The 27632-nt window shown below is 37.8% G+C and overlaps 1 protein-coding gene across 2 annotated transcripts in view; it reads left to right on the forward strand.

The window, feature by feature from the left end:
* Positions 1-300: 300 nt before the first annotated feature.
* Positions 301-27632, forward strand: part of SH3RF3 (SH3 domain containing ring finger 3) — a 211394-nt gene continuing 184062 nt past the window's right edge. The window contains exon 1 of one of the 2 annotated variants that reach the window (XM_034419369.3): positions 301-2334. In XM_034419369.3, the coding sequence (XP_034275260.2) occupies positions 1654-2334 (681 nt within the window). In that variant the 5' untranslated portion in view covers positions 301-1653. The remainder of the gene's footprint in view (positions 2335-27632) is intronic. The other variant, XM_087895400.1, reaches the window with a different exon arrangement.

Here is a 27632-nt window from a genome sequence, read left to right on the forward strand (position 1 = left end):
AGGCTCAAGGTCAACTCAGCCTTCCATCCTTTCTAAGGTAGGTAAATTGAGGACCCAGTTTGTGGGGGCAATAAGCTGACTTTGTAAAAATATACGAAAGTATGAAGGCTATTGCTTAACGCACTGTAAGCCGCCCTGAGTCTCCGGAGAAGGGCGGCATATAAATCAAATTTAAAAAAAAAAATGTGTGGAGATGGAACCTAAAATTTTCCTTTTCGCTGCAAGTTTATCAAAATGCCACTAGAGGGAAGCCAATTGCAAGGAATATCTTTGACTCGTCCGGAGTGGGCAAAGTTCTCCAAACTTCCCATCTCCTCCGATTGCTCGTGGGGTACGTATTTCCGTTCCTCTGACGCTTGGCCGAAACCGAGCTCCAGTATGCGAAAACATCCCTCTCTACGCCTCCCCCCCCCCTCCGCCCGATGGATTCTATGACTAAGAGAACATTCTGCGGTGTCGTAGCACCACAAGACAGCACGAAGTTGGCGTCTCATTGCGAAGACCCACGTAACTTTCTTTCGCCTCTAGCGGGATCTGATTTCCAGATTCCAAACGGAAAAGAAAACAAAGTGATGGATCAATTTTGAAGAGAAAGATTGGGGGAGGGGGGGGGAATAACGGATCTTGAGCCTCCTAGATGGAAGACGTTTGAATCCCTCGGTGGACCAAACGGAGGACTCTTAGTCGCATCGTGCAATTCAGCCCCCTTCGATTAACAGCGAGCAGCATCCCTGGAGGAGAATAACAGGACCGACGTCGAAGGAGTCGAGGGCGGGGACTGAGAGGTGGTCCTGAGGCTTAGTGAGCTCGGGAAGGACAGAAAGACCCCAAACCTGCCAGCAACAGAACTTGCCCGGGATTTAGGATCAGGTTGAACTCCTTTCTCACCGGGATCCACGTAACAAACGAGGATTAGAGCAACTGATCGGTCACGACACCTCCCCCCCACCTCATGCCACTGCCCCCCCACCCCCCTTTGTATCTTCAGCAACCTCGCCGGGAGGAATATTTGGAAGATGGGAGCGCGTGAGACCCAGCGGGTGGAAGCTGCTCCAGCCCTGGCCGTGCACAACGGCGGGGAGCGGCGGTGGGAGAGCGAGGGAGCCGCGGCTCAGTAGAAGGACCGGCGGAGGAAGCCCTGAAGAAAGGAACGGCCGCTCGCTCTCCGGCGCCCGCCACCCGGCCTTTGGCTTTGGCGCTGCCCTCGCTTCCGAGACGGAGGTGCGGAGGAAGCGCCGCGCTTGCTGACAGCCAGGCGAGCCCGAAGCGAAGAGAGCAGGTGCCGCTGACCTTCTCTGGCTGGCTAGCGGGCGGGCTGGCAGGCAGCGTCCCCCTCGCTCTGTCCGGGCTTCCGTTCGCCGGCGGAGGCTGCCGAGAGGCGAAGGGGCGGCTCGCAGTTCTCCCTGTGAGGCACGGCGGACGGCTACGAGGGGGAGCGCGCGGAGCGGCTGGCAGCCCCCGCCCACCCCAGGGAGCCATTGCCCGCCTGCCGGTGAGGAAAGCGGGCAGGGGAGAGAGTCGCGCTCCCAGTCCCCGCCCTCCGCTCGGCGGCTGGCGCTGACAGGCCCTGGGCGGGCTGGGCTCGGCGGCCCCTGCTCCGGCTGCCATGTGCTGGGGCTGCCGCCTCTCCCGCGGCCTCCCTCGCTGGTCTAAATGCTCCTAGGGGCGTCCTGGCTGTGCTCCTCCAAGGCTGCCGCCGCAGAGAAGCGAGCAGCGGAGGAGAGGCGGAGGCGGCGGGCGGCTTCGGCGGTAGCGGGAGGCGGCGGCGGGGGCAACGGCGAGGGACCGCCGCCCGCCGCCGGAGGGGCCATGGACGAGTCGTCGTTGCTGGACTTGTTGGAGTGCTCCGTGTGCCTGGAGCGCCTGGACACGACGGCCAAGGTGCTCCCCTGCCAGCACACCTTCTGCCGCCGCTGCCTGGAGAGCATTGTCAGCTCCCGCCACGAGCTGCGCTGCCCCGAGTGCCGCATCCTGGTGGGCTGCGGCGTCGACGAGCTGCCCGCCAACATCCTGCTCGTCCGCCTGCTGGACGGCATTCGGCAGAGACCCCGCGCGGGCGCTGGAAGCGGCTGTTGCGGGGGTGGCAACTGCGGGCCCGGCAGCCCCAAGTCCCCCAGCAACGCTGGCCTTTCGGGCGGCGACAGCGGGGAGAACCCTACCGCCGTTGGAGCAGGAGGTGGAGGAAACAGCGCGGTTCCCCCTGTTAACCCTGGTTGTCAACCCGCCGCGGTGGCCACCACGTCCAGCGGCTCCCCGAGTGTGGCCGCTGCAGCGGCTTCAGCCGCCGCCAGTCTGCGGGAACTCGCTGCCGCCAGCCGGAGCGCCTTGCTTAAGGTAAGTTAGAAGCCAAGTCACTCTCTTTCTTTCTTTCTTTCTTTCTTTCTTTCTTTCTTTCTTTCTTTCTTTCTTTCTTTCTTTCTTTCTTTCTTTCTTTCTTTCTTTCCTTCCTTCCTTCCTTCCTTCCTTCCTTCCTTCCTTCCTTCCTTCCTTCTGTGACCCGCCCCTTTTCCGAACGCTGTTTGTGTCAACCTTTTCAACTTTGCACCATAGAAACACCTTTCTGCACTTCTCATCCAGGAGTGTGACTATGTGTTATTGGGTTGGCGCCAGCAACTTTGCTGGCTCTCTGAGTTAAACTTTGATGATTAGATTAGAGGTAGCAGGGTATGTGGCAATCCTAAGGGTGGTAGATGTCCTGCAAAAACTGCTGTCCTTTAAAAGCATGTTGTGAGAACTGTGTTATTTACTTTTAGAAATTCCTCACCAGGAGGCAAAAGTGGAGTCAGATGCAATGGGGAGATTGCAACTCCTCTTTCTTTCCATGGCTTTCTCTCCCATTTGAGAGCTTCCGCTCAGCTCTGTGAATGTCCTATAATTTTCCTTGAAAACAGCTCTAGGAGGTTCAAATTATGATTATTCAGAATTGCAGGACTAATAAGAGGTGCATCTGCCAAAAATCCTTTTCGCTGAACTGAAGCATAGAGGATTCACTTTGGCATCAGTGACAATATAGTGATGGTTCTTTAATTTGTTTCAAACAGTATTTAGCACCGATACTTGTTTATGTGACATATAAGACACCCTCTGCTTTTCTAAAATGATGCACATTGACCCTCAAATACTGGTGATGTAGTAAAATGTATATTAATTGTATACTTAGCTTAGTCCTTACTGTTTCTGAACCTCCTTTCCCCTACTCATGCTTTGGTCTAAGGAGGATTCCATTCTGTGCAATTGTCCTTAGAAAATCCCCTTTCTTGTTATATTGTTTGAAGCTATTCTTTATGTTTCTGTTACAGTACCATGGATCATCAAATCCTGAAGTAACAGTTTAGCTTTTTAAAGCAATTTTCATAAGGACATATCATTTCTTGTTTCTAACATGAGTACTTGAGTACATGAGGGAGCAAGCATTGTTTAAAATCATTGCTAAGGGTTTGGTCTGGGCAACATTTCTTTCTTTGAAGGAACAGTGACTGTAATGAATTCATTTCTTTTACATAAAAGTCATAATGCTTTAAATAATAGTCAGTGTGTTGAATAATATACAGTACTGGATTTTGTGGTTGAATAAGTTACATGATACAGAAGCTGTAGTAAAACATACGCTACATAAATACAAGTTCCTCTAATCCCAGTTGTAAGAAATAGTCAGCAAGTGATTGGAAACTCATTTCTCTTCTTCAGACTCCAGAGAGCACCTACCAGTCAGAATAGATAACATGGTGCTGAATGTAAAAAATACGCTATGGTGAAAAGTAGCTTTCGCATGTTCTCGTGAAGCAATAGCATTATTTAATCATCACATAGTAAAACTAGTTTTTCCATGTGTCAGATGGACTACCTTACCATCTCATTATGTGAGACTCTGGAACATGACCACAATCAGGAGATACTGCTAGACCTATAGCAAAAATCAGCATTGTTAGTGCAAGAGTGAGTGGTTTCTTGTACATACTGGTGTATAACAAGTGACAAGAGTTGTTAAAAGCCTCTTTTTGTTTGCAGTGACAGACTCACCTCACTTTTAAAATAACATATCCACTGTCACAAATGTGTGGTTGCATGTTTGCTCCCTTTTTCAGGGTAATAAGTTCATGAATGAGTTCATTGAAATTATTTGTTTAGCCTTCTAAGTGATTTTACAGCATTACCTTTTAATCAGCACAGCATTTCCAATCCTTAAAAGGTTCCTCACAGCAAAAGAACTTTGAAGTAATGCTAAATATGTAACTATACAAGGAGATAAAATTCTTGGAATTGTTACTATTAGTTATTTCACACCTTCTCCTCAAAACTAAATGGAGTTCCTTGTATGTATTAAGCAATATAGATTATAAAGTAGGTGATTGCAAAGAACAGATGATTTACCAAATTATAATATTTATTCAGGGGGAAATATCCCCAAATAACTTCTTACTCTATAATTTTCTGGGAATAAATACTAATTGGTCATCAAAAGTAGAATTCATCCTAACTCTTCACCTACTACCACAGGAAGAATTATGAATGGTAGAAGTAGCATGCTTATGCTTACTAAGTGCAAAATTATTATCATGTTGGATAGCATTTTTGTTAAAGAAAATTAAGAAGCAATTTTTTAAATTTGATGGCAGCCATCCATTGTGAATTTGCAGGAAATTTAAGTTCATAGTGGTTTTGTAAAACATAGCTGATAGCTTCTTCTTTGAATTCCTACCAATCTAAACTGTTTTTATGAGGACACAGAATACATTAACTTACTGCAGCGCATAGCCTTAGACTGTATTGGACTAAGTAATTAGGGATATTGGGATGTGGAATTACCTACAAAGGGAAGTAGAATGTCAGCCATTAGAAGATTTTTTGTCTCAGATCCAATATGCATTTGTTATGGATGCTTAAATTGGCAATAAATCTCAGAATGGCAAATTATACCAGATGATCTGATTTCATTGTGCCTATAACTCTGTATATCTATTAAGAAATATGCAGTTCTCTCAAAGCAAACTTACTGAATTAAGTAATTAAAATTTCCCTAGAGAAAATTTATCAGTCGTCCGTGTTATGACCATAAAGTACAGGTAGGCTAACTAGTTTAGCCACTGTAGGTTACTGTAGATTACTCCACTTAAAAATGTCTGTCTTGTTATAGCTGACACTATAAAACGGTTTTGCTGCTGTTGTTCTTGTAATTGATATTGTTAAGAAAATCCTGTTTCTCACTTCTGAAATGTACAGTTGATAAATATATCTGCCTGAACCTATACTAGGTTGTCATTGCTGATATTTTTTGTTTAAATAAAATCCGAAATCCTATTCTGTTTTATAACTTAATAAATATTTTGCATCTGCAAATGAGATGAATTTTTGATCCTCAGCCTATGCTAGAAAGTACTTACTTTTACCTAACTACTTATTCAATAGTCAACATTTTTAAAAGCCTCATGAAGTCCAAGACATTTAGCATTCATTTGACATGTTAAAAGGAAACAGCAACAAGCTCTGGATTTTTATTTGCATTTTGATGCTTCATTTTGATAAGGGGATCACTGGAAAAAGAGGATGTGTTTAGAAATATATGCAGTATTCATTAAGCTTGTGTTATTCAGGAATATTGTTCTGTATAGTTGTCATTTTTTTGTTTGTTTAATAAGACCCTGACCTCTGTTTAGATGAATAAGCACACATTGTGGTTTTTTTCCAGTGGAGGGGGGGAAATAATTTACCCAAAATTGAATGGAAGAAAAATTATAGTAATTCCTATGATATGGGATATATAGAATATTTTCACGCTCAAACATATTTATTTACTCTATATAGTGCCAAACTCCCAAAAGGTTCCAGAAGATTACAGTATAACTAATACAATTGTAAGATCAATACATAACATAAAATCCATAGAACTGCCGTCCCACTACAGTGTCCATTAATGAATGACAACTTTTTGGTGAAAATTATAGATTAAACTCTGCGAAACAACTTTGTGTTTACAGCTTTGGAAAAGTGGTTTTCACATGCTTGTTATTGTTGCTGTGTTTAAAATATTGGGGGGGGGGTTAAACTATTTTATTTTTCTCTCTAATTTGAGGGTACACTTGTACACTTGACCCATTCAGCTGAATATAGTTACATACTGACATCAGCCATCGGCTTTGTATACTTTCATTCTTTGTTTCACAACCTTAGATTGTGATGAATAAAGCTTGAAGGGTCATGAGTTATAAAGGCAGCTATTAAAAGGATATGACAAGAACTCTAATTATTTGGGGGCTACCAGATCCAGGCAAGACATAAACTGCACAAGTGCTAAAATGGCAGAAAAGAGTTTTCTGTATCTTTTTGCTACTATCTAGTGATCACCTGGATTTATACAGTCTAAAACTAGCAGCCCCAAACTATTGCTTCCAACATGCTTATATTTAGGGGAAAAAATGCAAAGTGCATGTTCTTAAAGATTCTCAATATGTAAAGATACTAGTCTTCTGTGATTGTGAGAGATACTGAAATAGTGTCTTTATGGTGGATATTCTTAAAATTGATTATAGAATCTATTGTTCACAAATATCCAATGCATTCTATGTTAAAGTATTTTGCTACATTAAGTATTAGCAAGTTGCATTTAACTAATCTTCTTTAACTGTAACCTTTAGTTTCTTCTGTTTCCCTGTGGTGTCCAGTCTTCAAAGTCTCATACTGTCATGTTTTATTTTAAGAATTCAAAACTACAACATTTCCTCATGGGAAGGATTGTTATAATTATTTTCAAAATCTTATTTCAAATCCATCTGGACCCTTAGTCCTTCTATAACTTTCCAAAATCAACACTCTAATCATCCTTTTGGTGTTTATTTTTTCTAAGTCCCTAAATACATACTTAAAACTTCCTTCACTAAGAATTGAAGGAAACCCACTCAGTGAATGCCATAAAACTTGTCACTCTGGGGGTTCTTAATATTTGAAAAGCAATTAAAAAGTAATTCCAGAAGTGATTAAGAAATGAGGTTCAATCAAACTTTGTTTCCACATAGGCTACATGAGCTTAGTTGAAATCCCTCAACTCCCAACTGCTTAATTTTCAACTGCTGTCTACTACCAAGGAGCAGCTGCCTGGAGATCCCCTATGGGTGATCTCACGATCTCTCCTTTCTCCAGAGAGATTCCGCTTACTTGGATCCAACAGCTGGTTACCAATCTCCATTGAAATGTCGTCCCCACTCCTTCAGGAATATTTAGGTCACCATGATCTACCAGAAGCTTGTGACTCTTGGAACCTTTTTTCCATCACATTTTTTCTTCTTCTACTAATTGAGGAAGACTTTTGCCATTATTTATTTATTTATATTTAGAGTGAAACCATATTTTGAGCTGTGAAAATTTATATTATAACAAATCATCTGCAATTCTGCTATTCCCCTAGAGTTTATTAACATTTGTCATCATGCTGTGGGATCTGGTTATGGCATGGAGCCTTCTGGATGACTGTGTTCATTGATGCATGGCTTGCACTTTTCTGCTGATTACATTTTATGGTTTCAGTTTGTATTTAATGTAGTTATTCTTTTATTGCTATCTGTATTTTGTTTGGTAGTTGTTTTAATTGTGAGTCTTCCAAAGTCATAAAAGTGAGATGGGTGACTATATAATTTGAATTGCTTAATTAATTAATCCTTGGAATTTTTAATTTACTTTAATTTTTAAACTCTTGATGTTCACAGATAAAATTATATATTATTTTTATACTTCCTGGATCACAATTTGTTACTACATATATGATGCACATAAATATATTTTGAACATTTAATATGGCACCCCAAAAATGCACTGCATATTGTTGTAATCTATGATTGCTTTTAGCAATGAAGTGCAGTTGACAGAAGTTAGTGTCATTTCTGTTTTGTTAGAAATATGACCAGACTACTGGTAGGAACTGGGTAGATCAATGAACAATCTGAAACTTTAAGTCAATGTGCTTAAGATTTTTGAATTCCTGGTTTAAAGAATTACAAGTCAGAGTTTCTGATAAAAACGCTGATAAAAAAGACTGATTGATTGATTTATTGCTATTATAGATTGCCAATGTATCAGCACCAAGATGAGGATAAGTCAGTATAGAGAGCATGGTTTATAAATAAAGTAAAAGAAATTTTTAAAAAGTGTTTGAAATTTTCTATACAGACAGCTCCCCAAATTTGACTCCTTTTTTGTTTTTTAAAAAAATCCTATATCTATCAATCAAAGTGTTCCATTGCAACAAATCAAATATAATTTCATCTTTTAATGTTGTATGAAAAATCCTTGTTCCTTGAATCAGAAATTTACAAGTCTTGATATCTCGATAGTTTCCAAATATTGGGGATATAGCCATGTAGAACCTATGCATCTTTGAGAGATAGTGATTAATCCAGAATCATATCAGCAATCCTGTTGAATTTGCCCCAAATACAACAATAATAGGACAAGATCAAAGCAAACAATACAGGATGAAGGTCATAAACCTATCAAAAACTATGCCAGGAAAGACATTTGTGGGCTTTTCTCTTATGGGGATACCTTGCTTTCCAAGACAGAGTATAATTCATATTTTCAAAGCCTTCTGTAGTCCTGTCAAAAGATGATTTTTCTGGTAGGCTTTTGGAAATTAGCTAATCGGAGTTGGATAGGTACCAGAAATTGAAAGTGAGGAATAAAAGTTTAGCATTGGTTACACATTTAATATTATTACAAAAGTGCTGGATTCTTACTCCTATTTTATAGTATGCTACCTAGTGTCTTTTTGGATTACAGTGGTATAAAAATCTTAAATACACAAATAACAGGTTCATAGAAGTCAACTCTTACTGCACATTTTCTAAAATAGGAAATATGTAGAAGTATGGTTCTGTGGTATGAATCACATGTTAAGATCAGAAAGCTAATTTCACATTGTTTATGTAGCCTTCCTTTGGTTTTCCGGGGCATGAAATTAATGTCTGTTGTTCCAATCCTATAAATAAATAATATCATCTTCCTATAAAAATGATTACTGGCCTAGGAACCAACAGTAATTCCTCTAATACCTCTAACTACTATAGAACTTCAGAAGCACAGTAGACTCAAATCGATCCAATGTAAGATACTTGAATAAACTACCAAGAAGCATCCCAGGATCAATAAATTCATTTGTTACTATTTTACTATACTCTCATCTATATTTGGAAGAAAATATCACTTCCACATATTTTGCAAAGATGGTTTGATGAAGAGATTTACTGAATGTAGGTCAGAACTATTCCACATTCCTGACGGCATTGTATTTAGCTCATTGTTTCTCAGTCTCAGAAACTTTAAGATGTGTGGACTCCCTACTCCCAGAATTCCCTAGTCAACATGGAGTTGGGCGTCCACACATCTTAAAGTTTCTGAGGTTAAGAAATACTGAGCTAACTGGAGTCAGCTCTACTATCATTGGCCCTAATATGGCATCATACTAGGTCTCAACAATGCATGTCAATCTAGGATCAAACGTGACATGAGAAATTTATTTTTAATTCTGTAAAATTGGGTGACACTAGCTTGCCAAAGATATATTTCATTTCACAGAAGTCCATTTATTTCAGTGTTATTGCATTGAGATTAGATAGAACTCATTAATGAACAACACATAAACATTCTGGGATAAACATTGTGTTCCATTTGCTGTTTATAGCTAAAAAGAGAATGCTAAGTATGAATATCATGATGGAGATGAAGTGGCATAACAAACCATTTAAAGTAGTTTTCTGGATTAGTACTATAACAAAATGAATTCTTGCTATGAATGGTTTTGTAATTTATGATTGTATCCAAGGAATGCAATTTTATACAAACCTATTGTGTTGTGAATTTCCCATAAGATTTACAAGAGATTATTTACATTTGTTTTCCTATTATGACTACTTTTGCCAGATTCAGGTCCTTATCATTTAATTGGTAAGAATAAGGAAGAAGGGTCTGCCAAGTCAAGATAACATATGTCCTCTACACTACATTTTAAGAAGCCAAATATTTGTTTTATTCAGAGCGATTGTGAACATAGTTTTTCTCTTTTCTGGTTTAAGAAGAATGAATTTATTTAAAAGGTGGAAGTCTGTAAACAATATTTATCAACATTTCCCCAGAACTCAAAAGCTTTATGTAACTATTTAACCATGGACTCATCATCACATTTCCTAATTGTGGCATAAACATATCTTCGTAGTCATTTTTTTATTTCATGATCTCATGGCTTTGCCTTATCTTACCCCAGACCACAGTTCAGGCAGCTTAGTCATCTTGGTTGTTCCATTTTTAAAGTAATATTTTCTGTTTTCTAATGCAATTTTTGCTTCACGAGTAATGCGGGCATTAACCCAGGCAAGGGTAAGATCTGACTTCTTTCTTTTATGCTGTTGTGGGCACACCATCTCTCAGAAACACAAGATCTAATGCTTTCATTAAAATGACTAAAGTATCATCTTCTGGACAGTTGCTTTCTTTTACATTGCTCTGAAACTGTTGACAACATTACATGTCTAGGTTGTGAGTAATTTATACCCAAACTCTCCAGTTTTCCTCAGCAGCTTGGTTATAACATTAGTTTAACAATATGCCTCATAAAATTATGAAATAACTTTCCAGGCCCCAGATTATTTTGAATAAGGCCACCAGAAGGCTAGCCATGACACAACGATGGCAGATATTACCCTAATTGTACTATTCCAAGGTAGGTGGTTATGATGGCTATAACTGATGTTCTTTTGGATTCAATCCTTATTGTCCTCCAGCAGTGCTTTAGGCATCTTCACTTGTCTCATTTCTCTCAACTTCTCTAAAAATCACAGGGAATTTCAAAATCCACCAAAGAAGAGAGTTTGTATGGGCCTGATCCAGAGGTGGGTTTCAGCAGGTTCTGACCAGTTCTGGAGAACCAGTAGTGGAAATTTTGAGTAGTTTGGAGAACCGGTAAAGAGCACCTCTGACTGGCCCCGCCTACATCTATTCTCTGCCTACCAAGTCCCAGCTGATTGGTAGGAAATGAAGATTTTACAGTATCCTTCCCCTGCCATACCCACCTAGTCACGCTCACCAAGCCATGCCACGCCTACCAAGCCACACCCACAGAACTGATAGTAAAATTTTTGAAACCTACCACTGGTCTGATCTGATCCAAATTCCCCTTACATTCTCATTCCAAGAAACAACCTGGGCATCTGTTAGGCCATGAAGCGGACGTTAGCTCCCCCTAGAATAGATTCCAAAAGTCACCTGGGGCAGACTAATCAAATAGGTCTCTGCAAAAAAGCTCTGTTAACTGAGTCGAGCACTGGGACCTGAAGGTGACAATAGAGTAAGGTGCTAATCTTTTATCTCTTCTCCCCTTTGTAATGGAGTCCATCCACTTTCCTGCTGATGTCACCTTCTCTTTTTAGCTTTTCCAGCATTACAGACTTTTCAAGAGTGTCAGGCCTTCACAAAACCTTGGAATGCATTCAAGAGATTTATTCATGGATCCACCATTGTCATTGTTTCAGCAGAAAAATTGGCTTATAGATTTTAATCTTGCACAGCTGTAAAAGACTCATTTTTGTCTTATGCTAAATCCTTCACAGATGAATTACATCGAGTATTTTTTTAGCAATGAAGGTTAAATACGCACTGCTACTTTCAGAACAATTTGAATATTCTTTGCAATTCATTAATCAGAACTATTGGAAGTCAGGAGAGAAAGCTGTAAAGCTATTGCATCACTGATTGAAAGAACAAAAAATAACATATCTGGAAACCATGATAATGATGGTTAGTTAAATAGTGATAATCTATTTGATTCCATTTTAAATTTTTGTTTTCAGTTATATAAATTGGAGACATCTGTAACTGTCAGCCCTCTGAGGTAGATCAAATTAGGAAATCAATGCCGTTTAAGTCATTACTTCTTTTATTGTATAATAACAGAATCATGCAAGTCTGTATGCATTTTTGCTTTCCTGCCCTTTTATTTCTATGTAAACGAGGCATTTACATGTTACATTCTTGCCTCAGACTGACATCCCTTTTATCAAGGCAATTATCTTTGTCCTCTACATCAAGTAACCAGCAAATTATTAATTTGAGGGAAGTATTCAAATAGTAGAGATCTTCTGTTGCAGGGTGTCAAACTCACAGGATCACGTTGCCATCACATGTCGTATTGCAACATTTTTCCCCTTTCTGGAGCTGGTGTAGGCTTGGCCTACATGTGACTCATCCAGCCTGTAGGCCGCCTTGACATGCCTGTTCTATAGTGTATCTACCCATCCATCTTTTTATCTATCTACTTATCCTTCTGTCATGTATATATCTATAACGAATGCAAGAAGCTACGATTTATAATTTATATGCACTCTATAAAATACCTGGCTTTATATATATTCCTTGAAATCTATAACAGAGTATTGAAAAATATGCCTAAGTGTATAGATTACACTTTTTGTAGATATAACCTGATGATTAAAACTTCCGCTGAGTCTCTGAGGCAGGATGAATGTAATTAAAATGAATATTACATTGAAACTAATGTATATTTTAAGAAGGATTCTAACATTAATCCCTAATAGATACTTTACAAAGATAGACAAACTTATGAAACAATTTATGGTGAGCCAGGGGTGAAATTCAGCAGGTAGTGACAGATTATGGAGAACCGGTAGTGGAAATTTTGAGTAGTTCAGAGAACTGGCAAATACCACTTCTGGCTGGCCCCAGAGTGGGGTGGGAATGGGGATTTTGCAGCATCCTTCCCCTGCCACGCCCACCAAGCCATGCCCACAGAACTGGTAGTAAAAAAAATTGAATTCCACCACTGTGGTGAGTCCAAACTCCTAAAATATCTGTGACCAAATTGAAATTGCCTTATGCTGAAAAGAGCTTTAATCTACCAGGTTTTCAATTTGGACTTTTAATTTAATAATTTTATTTTTTTTGCATTGAGAACTGTTCTGATTATTACCATCTTTGGACCTATTTGAAGTGTAAACCTGTACGTTTTAGAAAGCAAGGATAGTAAATAAAGATTTTCATTTCAAGCCTTGAAAGCTGCTAGACAATATTTGCTCATTAATAGGTAAAAGGTTAGGATTTAATCCAGAAACCACAAGCAATTGACATTACAGTAATTTTAAAGCCTTAAAAACCTCTGCTGCTCAGGTTTCAAAATATCAGGAACCATCTTAACCAACATGTTTGGAACGGGTGAAATCCAGCAGGTTCTGGAGAACAGGTAGTGAAAATTTTGCGCAATTCGGAGAACCGGCAAATACCACCTCTGGCTGGCCCCAGAGTGGGTGGGAATGGAGATTTTGCAATATCCTTCCCCTGGAATTGGGTGGGAATGGAGTTTTTACAGTATTCTTCCCCTGCCACGCCCAGCAAATCACGCCCACCAAACCACACCACACCCACCAAGCCACCCCCACAGAACCGGTAGTAAAAAAATTTGGATTTCACCACTGGTTTGGAATATTGATTTCCAACCAATAAAAGTATCCAATCCATTTTTTTTTTCCAATTTCCCCCCCAGCCATGGTGGATATACTACTCTCTGCAGACCTATGGGGGCATTATAAAAACATTCCTCTAAATCAGTACATAGACCTATATGGTAATGGCTTTGTGGAGTCTCTGAGTCATCCGTTCCTTTATTGATGTTTTTGTAGGGAATCTTAGATGAAATTAATCTATCCCATTCTAAAGAAATTACCCTGGCAGAGAGTACAATGCTTTTTTGTTGCTTTTTCTGTCTGACTGGGACTTTGATGTGCCCAGTTCTGTTCTTCTATATGTTTTATTCATCCCTCTTAACAACTGGTGATTAATGCTGATTTTCATTTTCAACACTGTTATTTATATTATTACATTTTTATTATATTTTGATTTACTTTTTGTTCATATCCACAGATTTAGGTCTATGTGTATCTATATAAATCTGATATACATATTTGGTGTATATTATGTTTTTTAGTTCAAAAGTCAAATAAAAGAAGAGAAAGAAGGAAAGGAAAAGAAGAGGTATAAATATCAAAATGTCAAAATAGAAAAAAAAAGATGCTATATTGGAACACTTGGGCCAAACAAGGAATCGCCATTCATCATTCTAGCCATTATCTATTCACTTCCACACATGTTTCCAACCAATACTATCTGGAGCTTTCTTTTGTTAATTGGGCCTGCAATACATGCTGATATTGTCGCTCCATCTTTTGTACATTTTTAGGTACAATATACGATATCATCAACAGAGTAGAAGAATTGAAATGGAAATGAGCTGGTCATGTAGCAAGAACTGATTGCAGGTGGACCAAGGCAGTCATAGAATGAATTCCACTTGATAAAAAGCATTCAGAAAAGTTACCTAAAACAAGAGGGAAACAAGGAATAAACACCTTAAATCTGTTGATTTAATAGTTGTTTTAAAAACATTGAGAAACTGAATTTTGAGTTTGGCAATTTATGTAGATGAACATGCACTGAGAAAACAATACTACACAGATCTTTTAGCTACCCCAAAAGTACCTGCAATTGAAATGTTTCTTAAGAGATGCAACACTTGAAGCAAAACCAAAAATTAAGTTTCATATGAAATTTAAAAATAGAATGAATATTCTATTCAGTCAGTCTTGGAATATCAATTATTATTATTTTTTTAATATAGGGTAAATAGAAAGAGCAACATATTCAAAATCCATATAAATAGTGTGTTGTCTGGTTACAATTCTTTTGAGTGATACTCATCATAGTAATAATAATAAGATTTTTGTTATTATCTTTTCTTCTGTAGGGATCTCTCCTTGCCCTTCCAGTGTTGTGCTAACATGATTCTGGCTGCTATTAACACATGTACTATTAATTATACATTCCTTTTACTGTATTTTTCTGGTATAATGCCCAACAGAAATATTTCTGGTTTTAAATCTATATATTCCTTTATCATTTTTTCTATCCAGGTGTGTATTTTAGTCCAATATTTTTTTGCTTTCGGGCATGTTCACCACATGCAGGTGGTAGTATGAGTCCGGGGTTTGGTTGCACTTCCAACACTTAGCAGGCATATTCTTAAACATTCTATTCATTCAGACTTGGAAAATCAATGGATCCAAGTTTTTTTTTTTTTAAATTCTTATAATTTAATATATCAGAAAATATTATTATATAGTTATTAGGCCCCTCAAAGAAAAGATAACAAATCAAATACAGTATTTTGCTGTTATACTAAAAATCTACGGATTTTAATAATATTATTATAAATAATAATATAAATATTATTATTCGATCTTGTGCATTCATAACTCCCTTTTGGTTTCAAATTGTAACATATGAATACAATTTTGAAAAGCAATATAGCTTAAGATTTAATGCGAGGTTAAATTATATTCCCAATATATTGAATGCGTGATTGTATAAAGAGCTTTGACTTTGCTGAGAAGAATTTTACATCAATCAAAAGAAACGTATTCTGCAATTTTAAGCAATCACTTCAGAATTGAAATCAGTATCTGTTTTAGAAAAATCTTTGTATTATTAAAATGAGATGAAGCAGTATGTTTATCTATGATCTCATTTGATGCAAATTTAATAATGATTATTATTATTATTTATAAAATTTATATGCCGCCCAACATCCAAAAACACTGAACAGTTGCAAGTAAAATCATTAGGAGCAATAAAAATACAACTAATACATCAAAATGAAGAATAAAGATTGCAAGCATAGCAAAAAAACTGGATAGGAACAAAAGAAACAAACTCACACAATCCAAAGGACGTTTCACTCACCCTCGACAAAGGCCTGGGCAAAGAGCCAGGTCTACAAGGTTCTTTGGAACACCAGCAGGGATTGAAGTAATTCCATACTGATAGAAATGAGTATTGCATGGCTTTTTTCCTGTTATTTGTAGTTCATTTAATCACTGTAGTATATGCAGATATTTATATTGTATAATCACTACTCTTTTTTTGCTAGTGTTATAGTTGTTTGCATTTCACTATATAATAAAAAAATAAAATAATAGAAAAATTATGAAAGCTTTGTTGTATGCATTATGTGCAAGTTCTCCCCTTTTGTGCAGGTATGCAACATCAGTACAAAAGGAGTAGAACTTGAATTGTTATGGCGCAATGCTAATTCATCAGTGAGCCACCCTTTGGACACATCTGCCTTCTTTCCACCAGTCATTAGAATTGTCATTCTGACATTTGCTGCTGGAAATGGTCGCGGCGCAGTAGTTAGAATGTAGTATTGCAGGCTAATTCTGCCGACTACCAGCAGTTTGATTCTGACCAGCTCAAGGTTGACTCAGCCTTCCATCCTTCCGAGGTCGGTAAAATGAGAACTCAGATTGTTTGGGGGCAATATGCTGACTCTGTAAACCGCTTAGAGAGAGCTGTAAAGCACTATGAAGTGTTATATAAGTCTTAAGTGCTATTGTTATCTGGCTTCCCCAGGAGCACCTGCCCACTTCATGCCTGATTGTGGGCTTGCACAGATTCCTTACCAATAAAAGATTCTCGGTCTTTTGTATAGCAACATTTCATATTAGGATCTTTTTAAACTGTAAAGTTGAGGTGTGATTAGCATGCCAACTGGGGTCCCTCTTTAGTTATTAGGTTGATTGAAAATACAATATATATTTTACTACTTTTTTCATTGAATGCAGAGATGGTGTTGGAGAGCAGGTAAGGATGCACTGATGCGCACACAGAGAGAACCAAAAGATCAATTAAAATGTTGTTTATTCTTTGGATAACTGCTGTAGTTTGAATGTACAAGTGAGTGCAAAAATAATAATAAAGAAATGGTGCCTTGTGAAGTCGTAAAGAAAATCTTAGCGATTCTTGCAAACTGCACTGTCAGATGTAAATGCCTTATTCTCCAATGTGTAAATAATGTATATATGGAACATCAGAGGTTAACTTATTCTTTGGACTTTAATGTATTCATAACTTACCACTCCCATTCCTAGCTCCACCCCTTGTATATATAAGGAGCCACCCTCACCATTCTCGTTGCTTCTACCTTGAATATTCAGTGAATATAGAATGCCTATCATAATTAAAAAGAAATATATTTAAAGATCTAACTCTTATTATCTTTATTGAGTCTGATCCTGAAAATATTGCAACAAGCTGGTAGCAGAGGATGGTTAATTGACTCAATAAGTAATTAAAAATGTCCAAGAAAGATAGGCCCAACACCAGGGCCTACAGCAAAGAAATAGAAACTGATCAAGAGATGATCAACGAATCCACCAATGCGATTTCGAGAGAATCCGAAGAATACACCACTGAAGAAGAAGAACTAATGAGTGAAAATAATGACCAGAAAGAAATCGAAATAGAAAATAACGAACTCAGGTCAGAGATATTAAAGATACTAAAAAGCCAAAAGAATGATGAAAGTCTCATCGCGGACCTCCAGGAGATGCTGAAGAACAGCGGAGCAGCGAGAGAGAAAAACGTCATTAAAGAAAAACCCAAAGATCAAAAAACCGTAAGTGAGATGACTACTGAGAAAATAGTTGTTAAAAAGAAAAGATGTGATCCCGCGCGAAATTTTGAATGGCAGCCATCTTGGTTTCAACGAACTTCAAAAGAGAATGGAGCAGAGCCAATCAAAACGCTCAGTTCAAAATTTCTGGCGCGAAAAACACTATCAGACGAAGAAAGTGAGAAAGAAGTCTCAAACTCTTCAGATGATCCAAAATCAGAAAGTGAAGACGATTTAACAAAATCTCAAGTAAAATCAGCAATGAAAACGCTTTTTGCTGCTTTTGGGCCAAGACTGAAAATTACCAAGACATCTACGAAGAAGCAAGAAATCAAACCGGCGACTCAAGACCTGCACGCTCCCATCCTGACTTCGAAAGTGACGACGCCCGAGCCCAGAGAGCCATGCCGATTTCGCCCTACACCACAGGCAAGATCGAATACCAACGCACACAAAAAGAAGAAAAGAACCGTCGCCACCACCAGAACCCCAAAAACCGAGCCAGAGACCGACTCATCTGAGGAGGAGCGGATCGAGAGAGCTGAAAGGGAGAGAACCTTCCACGACGCCACCAAAGAAGAAATGAGCAACGCGCATGTGCGAAACTACGTAGACGACCCAGAAGGACTTGAACTGGCCAGAGAACCGCGCAGACTCATTGCAAGCATCCCAATGCCGTTCTGTAATTTCCTGCACTTGAGAGATCACGGACTGCCCCAGGTTGTAAGTAATGGACAGAATAATGTAGGTAACTTACCCAGTGACTTCCCAAAACTTAGAATTGATGGCATTAATTTACAAGAGTGGTATCAACAGCTTCAGGTTATTTTCATGAAAGAAAATTTACTATTCTTTATAACTAGCCCTCCAAGAAGACCTTGGACTTTAAAAATAGATTGTTTACATCATAGAGCATTTTTCATAATAATATCTAGCGTGTCTCCTGCAATGTATCATAGCATCAAACCAAACCTAACTGTATCAGAAATAATTCAATGCATGTTTAATCTATTTCACAGCGATAGCGTAGCTACAACCACAAGAATGTCTAAGGATTTCTTTTCCTCTAGAGTAAAACCAGGGGTTTCTATAAGTGAGCATTTGATAAATCTAAACAAAATAAGAGCTGAGCTACAATTGAGGGGGGAAGTGATTTCAGATCAAACAATGAAAAGTGTTATTATCAATTCACTTGATCCATCATGGGATAGCTTTATGTCACACTTAGATACCATTAATTTGGGATATTTATCCATAGAAAGTCTATCTAACAAATTGATAGCAGAAGACAATTCAAGAAAAAATCGATCCAGTAATCAAACAGACCACAAACCTTTTAGGAAAGTAGTCTTTCAAGATAAACATAATGAGGCCTTTAGATGCTACAATTGTGGATCCAGGGAACATAGTAGAAGAGACTGCCCCAAAGTCTCAAGAGAGAGACATAGACCAGAATATAGGAGCAAATATAATTACAGACAATCTTCCACAGATAGACACAAATATAGAAGTCCACCAAATTACAAAGAAGGTAGAAGGGGTAGAGAAAATTCAAAAGAGAGGAAATCTGGGTCACTGAATGGGCTAAATAAACAAGACAGCACCATAACACAGCAGGATGAGAATAACAATTGGCTTATTGATTCTGGTGCAACAAATCACACCACTAACAACAAAAGTATATTATCTTCATTTATAGAAGATAAGTTTGTGATAAAGGTAGCTAATCAAGAAAAGGTTCAAGTACTAGGCAAAGGAAATGTGACCTTGCCTGGTCTAGGGAAAATAGAGGGGGTATTATTAATCCCAGAAATACCTCACAACATACTAAGTGCCATAAAATTAAGCAGAGAATCTGATATCAATATAGTTTTCTCAAAGGGGAAAGCAACTATAGAAAAGAACAAAACAAATGTAGGTACTGTAATGATAAAAGGAGGTCTACCCTATCTGATAACTAAAGAAAGATGTTTACATAACATTGATTCAAATATAGAAGATTGTATTGAAGCAGATGATGAAAATGTCAGTAACAGTGACAATGATGAGTGTAGAATAACTCATGATCACAAAAATACATACAAGGAAAAGAAACCAAAAATAGGTAAACCAATTCATGATGAGTGTGCTCACATCTTACACAGGAAGTTAGGACATGCAAGCTTTCCTGTAGTACAAAAAATGACTGAACACGCAGAAGGTGTCAAAATAAAAAATTGTGAAAATTATTTGGAATGCTCAGTATGTAAATCCACCAAACTAAAAACCAGTCCCAGACCAAAAAAATCTAACAGATCAACTAACAATATTTTTGATTTGGTACATATGGACTTAGTTGGTCCATTAAGTCCCTCAATTACCTATAGAAAACGTTACTTCCTAACAATAGTGGATGACTACAGCCGATATGGTTTTGTTTACACATTAAAGCACAAGGATGAAACATTTCAGAAATTTAAGGAATTCTACAAACGTATAGAAACACAACATAATATCAGAATAAAGCAAATTATGACAGATAGGGGATGTGAATTCATGTCTAAAGAATTCTCCCAATGGTTAAAGGATAGAGGAATGTTACATTTCACGTCCAATCCTTTTTCTGCATTTCAAAATGGAGTTGCAGAGAGGAAAAATTCCACACTACAAACCATGATTAGGTGCACATTAGAGGATGCTGGTTTAGGCAAACAATTTTGGTCAGAGGCATTACATTATTCGAATTACACTCAAAATAGAACCTGGTCCAGTATTGTGAATAAGACACCATATGAGGTGATGTACAATAGAAAACCCAAATTATCACACATGCACATATTTGGAGTCACTGCAGACGTACACATACCTAAACAATTGAGGAGAAAGGGAGAAAACGTATCCAGGAGATTAAGATTCATGGGATACGAAACTGGAACCAAAGGGTACAGATTTATTGATAGTAATAACAAATTTATAGTATCCAGAACAGCTGTGTTCCATGAACAGGCCAATTGGTCAAAATTGCACCTTAATGAAATATTTCCTAATAAATGTAAAGATACGATATCTTGCGAGGAAGGAACAACAGAAAATCAAAATATTAACAAAAGTAAGAACAAAACCAAAACTTGGACTAATAGTCAGCATAAAATAAAGACAGACACATTAACAAAAAAGGAAGCTAGATATTTGCATGATAACCATAGCAAGCCTGAAAGAACTATTAGAAACAATAGAAACCAAATACCAAATAAATACAAAGATTACGTAATGCATATGAATGGAGAACAAATAACACCTAATACATATGAAGAAGTATTGAAACTTCCACATGAAGAAAGAGAAAAATGGGAACTAGCTATGGAAAAAGAGATGGAAAGTTTACAAGGATTAAATGTATTCACACCTGCGATCGCACCTAAGGATAAAACAATTATAGGTACCAGGTGGATTTATAAAATTAAGAACTTAGAAGGAGGCAATACCTTATACAAGGCTAGACTAGTTGCACAAGGCTATGCACAAAAATATCCAGAAGACTATACTGATACATATTCACCCACAGTGAGAACAGAGAGTGTCAAAACAGCCCTTGTAGTAGCATCTGCACTCAATCTGGACGTATTCCAATATGACATACAGACCGCATACTTACATGCAAAATTAGATAAGGAAATATATGTAAGAGCACCACACAGTCAATACACTAATAAGAACGAAATTTGGTTATTAAATAAGAGTCTGTACGGATTAAAGCAATCCGGCAAAAGATGGTACGATTGCTTGGTAAAAGTACTTAAGACCATGGATTTCAACGCCACCACTGCTGATAACTGTTTCTTTGTAAAAAAGAGTAATGATCATATTGAATTTGTATTAATTTACGTGGACGATATTTTATACATTGGAAAGCATAAAGAGAGCAGGGAAATCTTTGTAAATAAGTTAAATGAACACTTCTCACTGAAATCTCTGGGTAAAGTGAATAAATACCTTGGTGTGCAAATTAACAAAACTAAAAGGGGATTCAAACTTACACAGAAAGACAAAATCATCGAACTCATAAACAAATGTAACTTAAATAATGCCAAAACCTGTGACACCCCTATGCAAACTGATTTTCTTAGAAACACTGATGAATCTTCCCCTGAGTTTAAAGACAACACATTTTACAGATCAGTTATAGGTTCACTCCTTTATATATCTAATTGGACTAGGCCAGATATTGCATTACCTCTCAATCTATTGTCAAGATATGTTAGTAAACCAACCTTGTATCATTGGGAAGCTGTCAAAAGAATTCTAAGATATCTGAAGGGTACATTAGATTTTTGTTTAATGTTGGAACCCAATAATGACAGAGAACCAAAAATTACTTGTTATGCTGATGCAGATTGGGCTGGTGATACATCATGCAGAAAGAGTACTTCTGGTTATGTTTTTCTATTGAATGATTGTCCAGTTTACTGGTATACTGGTAAACAAGAACTAGTAGCCACTTCTACTACAGAAGCGGAATATGTTTGTTTGTCCAAGGCTGCAAATAACCTTGTATGGTTCAATGATCTGATCACTGATGTTTGGAAGAAACCCACTTTACCATTTATTATGCATGAAGACAATAAAGCGGCCATTGAAATATCCAGATCCGATGCAATTGGACAAAGGTCCAGGCATATTGATATAAAGTTTAAGCATGTGAGACAACTGTCTCAAGACGGATTCATTAAAGCAATACATTGCGATACTTCTGAACAATTAGCTGACATATTAACAAAACCCTTACCTTCTAAACAACACAAATATTTAACTTCTAAATTATATGTATTATATTGTCCTGAATCAGAATGTAATTGGTGTTGTGTAACGAACCGGCATTTAGAGGGGGATTTGTCAGATGTAAATGCCTTATTCTCCAATGTGTAAATAATGTATATATGGAACATCAGAGGTTAACTTATTCTTTGGACTTTAATGTATTCATAACTTACCACTCCCATTCCTAGCTCCACCCCTTGTATATATAAGGAGCCACCCTCACCATTCTCGTTGCTTCTACCTTGAATATTCAGTGAATATAGAATGCCTATCATAATTAAAAAGAAATATATTTAAAGATCTAACTCTTATTATCTTTATTGAGTCTGATCCTGAAAATATTGCAACATGCACTTCTTTCCCACCTCCTTTCCCCACCTGCTTATCTAAAGTGTTAGCTTTGGAATGCTAATTGCTTTCCTTCCCCTTCCTCTATTGAAAGCAAAAGCTAAAGAGACTGTGCCTGTGCCCCCTGTACTCAAGCTTTCTCTGGCTCCAACACCTGAATCAATTAGGTTTTTGTAGAGGACTAGGGAGATGAAGAAAATAGGAGGTAGCTGTTAGGAAAAACGTGAATGTAGCTCCCAAAAAAGGAAGGCACAAGAAAAAACCTCAAAATTGCTTCACTTTGACTATTTAAGGGAGAGAAAAGGGGAAATGCTGTCAGGTTTTCAAGATTATTGTGTTATAACCTATACCAGCGGTGTCAAACTGGCGGCTCCTGGGCCGGATGCGTCACATGCAGGACACACCCACCCCAGCTCCGTGAATGGGGAAAACGTCACGAAACATCACATGACAGCAATGCACTGCTGCCAATTTGATGCCCATGACCTATACTAATAAAGCAGAGTTCTAGTATTCCTTGTGGTGTTTGTTTTCCTGACTTCGGCTACCTTAAAGGACTGAGAACTTTGCAATACAAAGGTACTCAGTCTAAGCCTGTCTTTTCCACAACACTTTCATCCTGTTTCTCCTCCACTGCTAAAGGTGTTCCCTGTTTCCTTTGGGCTGTGTTTCTTCCTGGCTCTCTTGTCATCTTGACCCTGTTGTTCCGCCAGGCCGGGCTATCAATATAATAATTTTAAATTGGGGCATTTTAAATTTTTGGGGTTTTAAATCGGCCAAATCTATTTAATTATTTTAATTTTTAATCATTGTTGTGTCTTGTGTTTTTAAATTGGCTGTACACCGCCCTGAGTCCTTCGGGAGAAGGGAAATAAAAGAAATATAGAAATAAAATTATTATTATTATTATTATTATTATTATTATTATTATTATTATTATTATTATTATTATTATTATTATTATTATCTTTCTCTTTGTCTGTCGTCATTGGGTGTTGCTCTCCCTGGAAGCATATCCTGCAGAACTGTAAAAAGCTGCCTTCCTGGTTTTCTTCTTCTTTGCAGTACATAACTGTTAACTTACGTCCCAGGTTCAGGTACTCCTGGAAGAGTTTTAAGGATTTTTTTTTCTTCCTGCCTCCATACCTTTATATTTGTACTTGGCCATTAGAACTCTCTGGAAAAAAAAACTTTTCACATGAAATCTTTCACACTTCTTCAAAGAAAGTTCCAGTTCTCAAATATGGCAACACAGTCTGCACAGATGACGAATGGATCCCATGTTCTCATGAATGAAACTATTCTTAATGTAACACTTAGGCTTAACTTTAGCATTGATTTGATTGCATGGTGGATAACCTGTTGGGCAAGAAAAGGGAAGTGTGTAACTCAGTGGATTCTTTTAGAACTCTTAGAAGCTTTCGATACTCTGCTTAAGGCATGTTCTTGAAAAGCTAGTTAAATTGGAGTGAGCAAAACAGGCTTTCAGTGGTCTTGTTCAAATTTGGACATCTCTTTTTCAGTTCATCTTCTTGGTATTTTCATGTTGGGCTCCTGCAAGATTATATCTGACCTTCCACTTTGTTCAGCATCTGTCTGAAATACATCTGAATATTTGAAAACTAGTTGCGTTGGTATGTTAATAACATACAGCCCTGTGTCTTCTTTTTCATCTGAAGTAGATGATGTGATAGAAGTACTAAATTTCTGGTTTTTTCCAGACATGCATATCATTGTTTTTATTGTTTTATTGTTTTATTACTTTTAAAGTTGTAGAATCTACAGAGTCTTGTGGAGTCAGACAACCTCCAAATGTATGTATGCATGTATGAATCAATCAGATCAATCAGTAGTCATTAGCAGGGTAGATTAATAGTGTTGAAACGCTTTTGTAAGGAGTTTCAAAATCAGGTCTGTAGTTTGAAGTTGTTAATTGTCCCAGTCTTGATTTTAGAAAAACAAGTGTTTTCTGTGACTCAGAATGTTTTTTACAATTTGCATTGGTGCAGCAACTATTATATCTACGTAAGGAAAGAGGATGATCATTGTTCTAATTTAATGATTGTTGCCTTAGTTAGTTTCAGTGCCTTTGAAAACAATCCAAAATTTGGCTGACATGAATTGAAAGTAGATACTGATAATCCTTGATTTACAGCCATTTGTTTAATGACCGTTTGAAGTTACAATGGTATTTAAAAAGTGACTTATTTTTTGTATGTTTTTCGCACATACAACCATTATGACCATTGCAGCATCCCCATGGTCACGTGATCAAAATTTGGATGCTTGGCAATTGGCTCATATTTATGAAGGTTGCAGTGTCCTGGAGTCATGTGATCATCTTTTGCGATCTTGTGAAAAATTTAGCGCATGTCAAATTTTTCAACTTTCAATTTCCAAACAATAGGGGTGCTCAAATGTTGTTACATGCCTTGGAAATTGTAAAGATATTTTGATTACTTTAAAATAATTTAGGTGTGCTTGGTAAATAACTGCATAAATATCACAACTTTTTAACATTTTATTTGTTTCAACCGTCAATAAGGAAGCCAGATTCACTTTACAACCATGTTACTAACTTAACAACTGCAGTGATTCATTTAACAACTGTGGCAAGAAAGATTGCAACATTGGGCAAAATTCACTTAACAACTGTCTCACTTAGCAATGGAAATTTTTGGCCCAATTGTGGTTGTGGTCAAGGACTACATGTATTATGATTAGTTGTCTCATCTGAGTTGTTTCATCTTCTCTATTCCCAGTTTGTTTCCAGGCTCAATTTGTGACTGATTGTGATTAATAAAACCATTCACAAGTTAGAGTCACAATAGCTGAAGAATCCAAAAGACTATTGTTCTATGAGCTGTCTGTTCTTCAGATCATCTTTAGAAGTGTTTCTTTTTTGTATCTTTACATGTGAAAGTTGGTAACTGATTGTGAATCAGTCCTTCCAAAGGCTGTGTGCCACTTCTCCCTAAATGTGTGCTTACAGCATATTCATGTTGTGTTAAACATTTGTTTCTTTAAAAATATAGTAAGTTTCATTTGCATTTTAAATTTGTTATACTTGTGCTATTTTTGTAGTCTGTTTTTAAACATTTAATTGCATTTTTGCAGCTATAATTTCTTTTAGTGATTTTGTTTTGTCTTATATATTACTTGAAGTGTCTAGGCCACAAAGAAATTCACATATTTAGAAGATGATAATGTTAATCAAAAAATGTTTATTATGTACATTTTTATTACATGGTTTACATAATTTAACAGTATAGGTAAAATTAAGTGATTCCTTTAATATGTGAATGACATCACAGGTTAAATATGTAATGTGAAATACGTGCTCTGTGGATTTATGTAGTCCAGGGTGTCAAACTCACAGCGTCATGTTGTCATGTGACATATTGCGACTTTTCCCCCCTTTGCTAAACCAAGGGTGGGCATGGCCAGCATGTGACACATCCGGCCTGTGGGCCACAAGAGTGACACCCCTGAAATAGTCTATCCATATAAATTATGAGTAATTCAGTGATAAGAATTGGAGTTGTATATAGCAGAAAAATAACAGAATAACAGAGTTGGAAGGGACTTTGGAGGTCTTCTAGTCCAACCCCTCTGCTCAGGCAGGAAGCCCTATCACCATTTCAGACAAATGGTTGCCCAATCTCTTCTTAAAAACCTCCAGTGTTTAAGTGTAAATCATCCTATTCAAATCTTGGGTATACCATCGCAGTATGTTTCGGCTGTATTTCCCTTTTTAACTTTTCCTAGTTTTTCAGCTACCCTGAAAATTTGCTTTGAAGCTAGTTTGATCTATAATTGGTTTATATTTGTAGGTGGCTTTTTATTATTGCATTTGTTACATTTTGATAATACACTGGAGTGGAGTAAATGAATAGCTAAGACAGTCTTTTATTGAACTTGGCAGGCTTCACACAGATAATGTAGCGATTTTGGCATTGGTGTTGTGGAAAAGAATAACACAAACGGCAAGAAGGTCAGAAAGCAGAGCTTAGTTTGGAATTAGAGCATCCATCAAAGATAGGAGTTCCCATGCAATTCTTTCTACTTTTTATATCCACAAGTTTTGTAACACTTCTTTTATACTTGGTTTTTTTTTAAAAAAAAAATGCATAGTGACAGGATATCATAAAACTCAACTTGACCCAACTCAGTTGGGGCCCACAGAGGTGCACACAGTCATGGGGCTGGTTAGTGCCTTGAAGGCTCTCTCCTGTCTTTTACTTCTGAATTTTAACTATTTTATTCTTGTTTCATTCTGCCTTGTATTATAATATGTATACAGTTTGTCTTATTTGTACACCACCTAGTGTTGCTCTGTGAGGGAGATGGACAGTTTCTAAATGGGATAAATAAAATAATGAAGAAAGTTTCAAAGAATAAGACTATGTAGCCGTTTATTTTTTGTTAGTTCATGATAGAGTTATACCACTTAAAATCTGCTTTTGAGAATAGATTAGCAGGTGTGGTCTCCAATTCTGCAAAATATATTTGGGAAAGAGAACTTTTCCTCCACTTTTTTATTAGCTAGCTAAATAGATTCTATCAGTTTTCACAATCAGTTACCAGTTTTCACAATCATTTCCTAAGAATATACTTTTAGATACCGTATTTTTCGGTGTATAAGACCGGAGTATAAGACGCACTTTAATTTTGGGGGAGGAAAACAAGGAAAAAAGTATTCTACCTCTGCCTACCAGCATTTAAGATGGCGCCGCCCTCCTCCTCCTCCTGCAAGCGAGAGGTGCAGGGACTACTCACTTTCCCCCAAAGAGACCCCTCGCATGCTCTGGAGGGAGGAACAGAGCACAGCCTGAGGAACAACCCTCTTCAGGACAGTCTGGGGGGAGGAATCGAGAGAACATCTCACAGACCAGACCGGTCCAGCCGCCAAGCCTGAAAGTCTCAGGGAGGCAGGGCAGAGTTGCCCCCCCTCGGCCTTTTGCAGAAAGTTTAGCGGGCGCTTTACGGA

The sequence above is a fragment of the Pantherophis guttatus genome, chromosome 5 (genome assembly GCF_059756535.1).
Source record: "Pantherophis guttatus breed Tessera chromosome 5, ASM5975653v1, whole genome shotgun sequence".
Lineage (NCBI taxonomy): Eukaryota > Metazoa > Chordata > Lepidosauria > Squamata > Colubridae > Pantherophis > Pantherophis guttatus.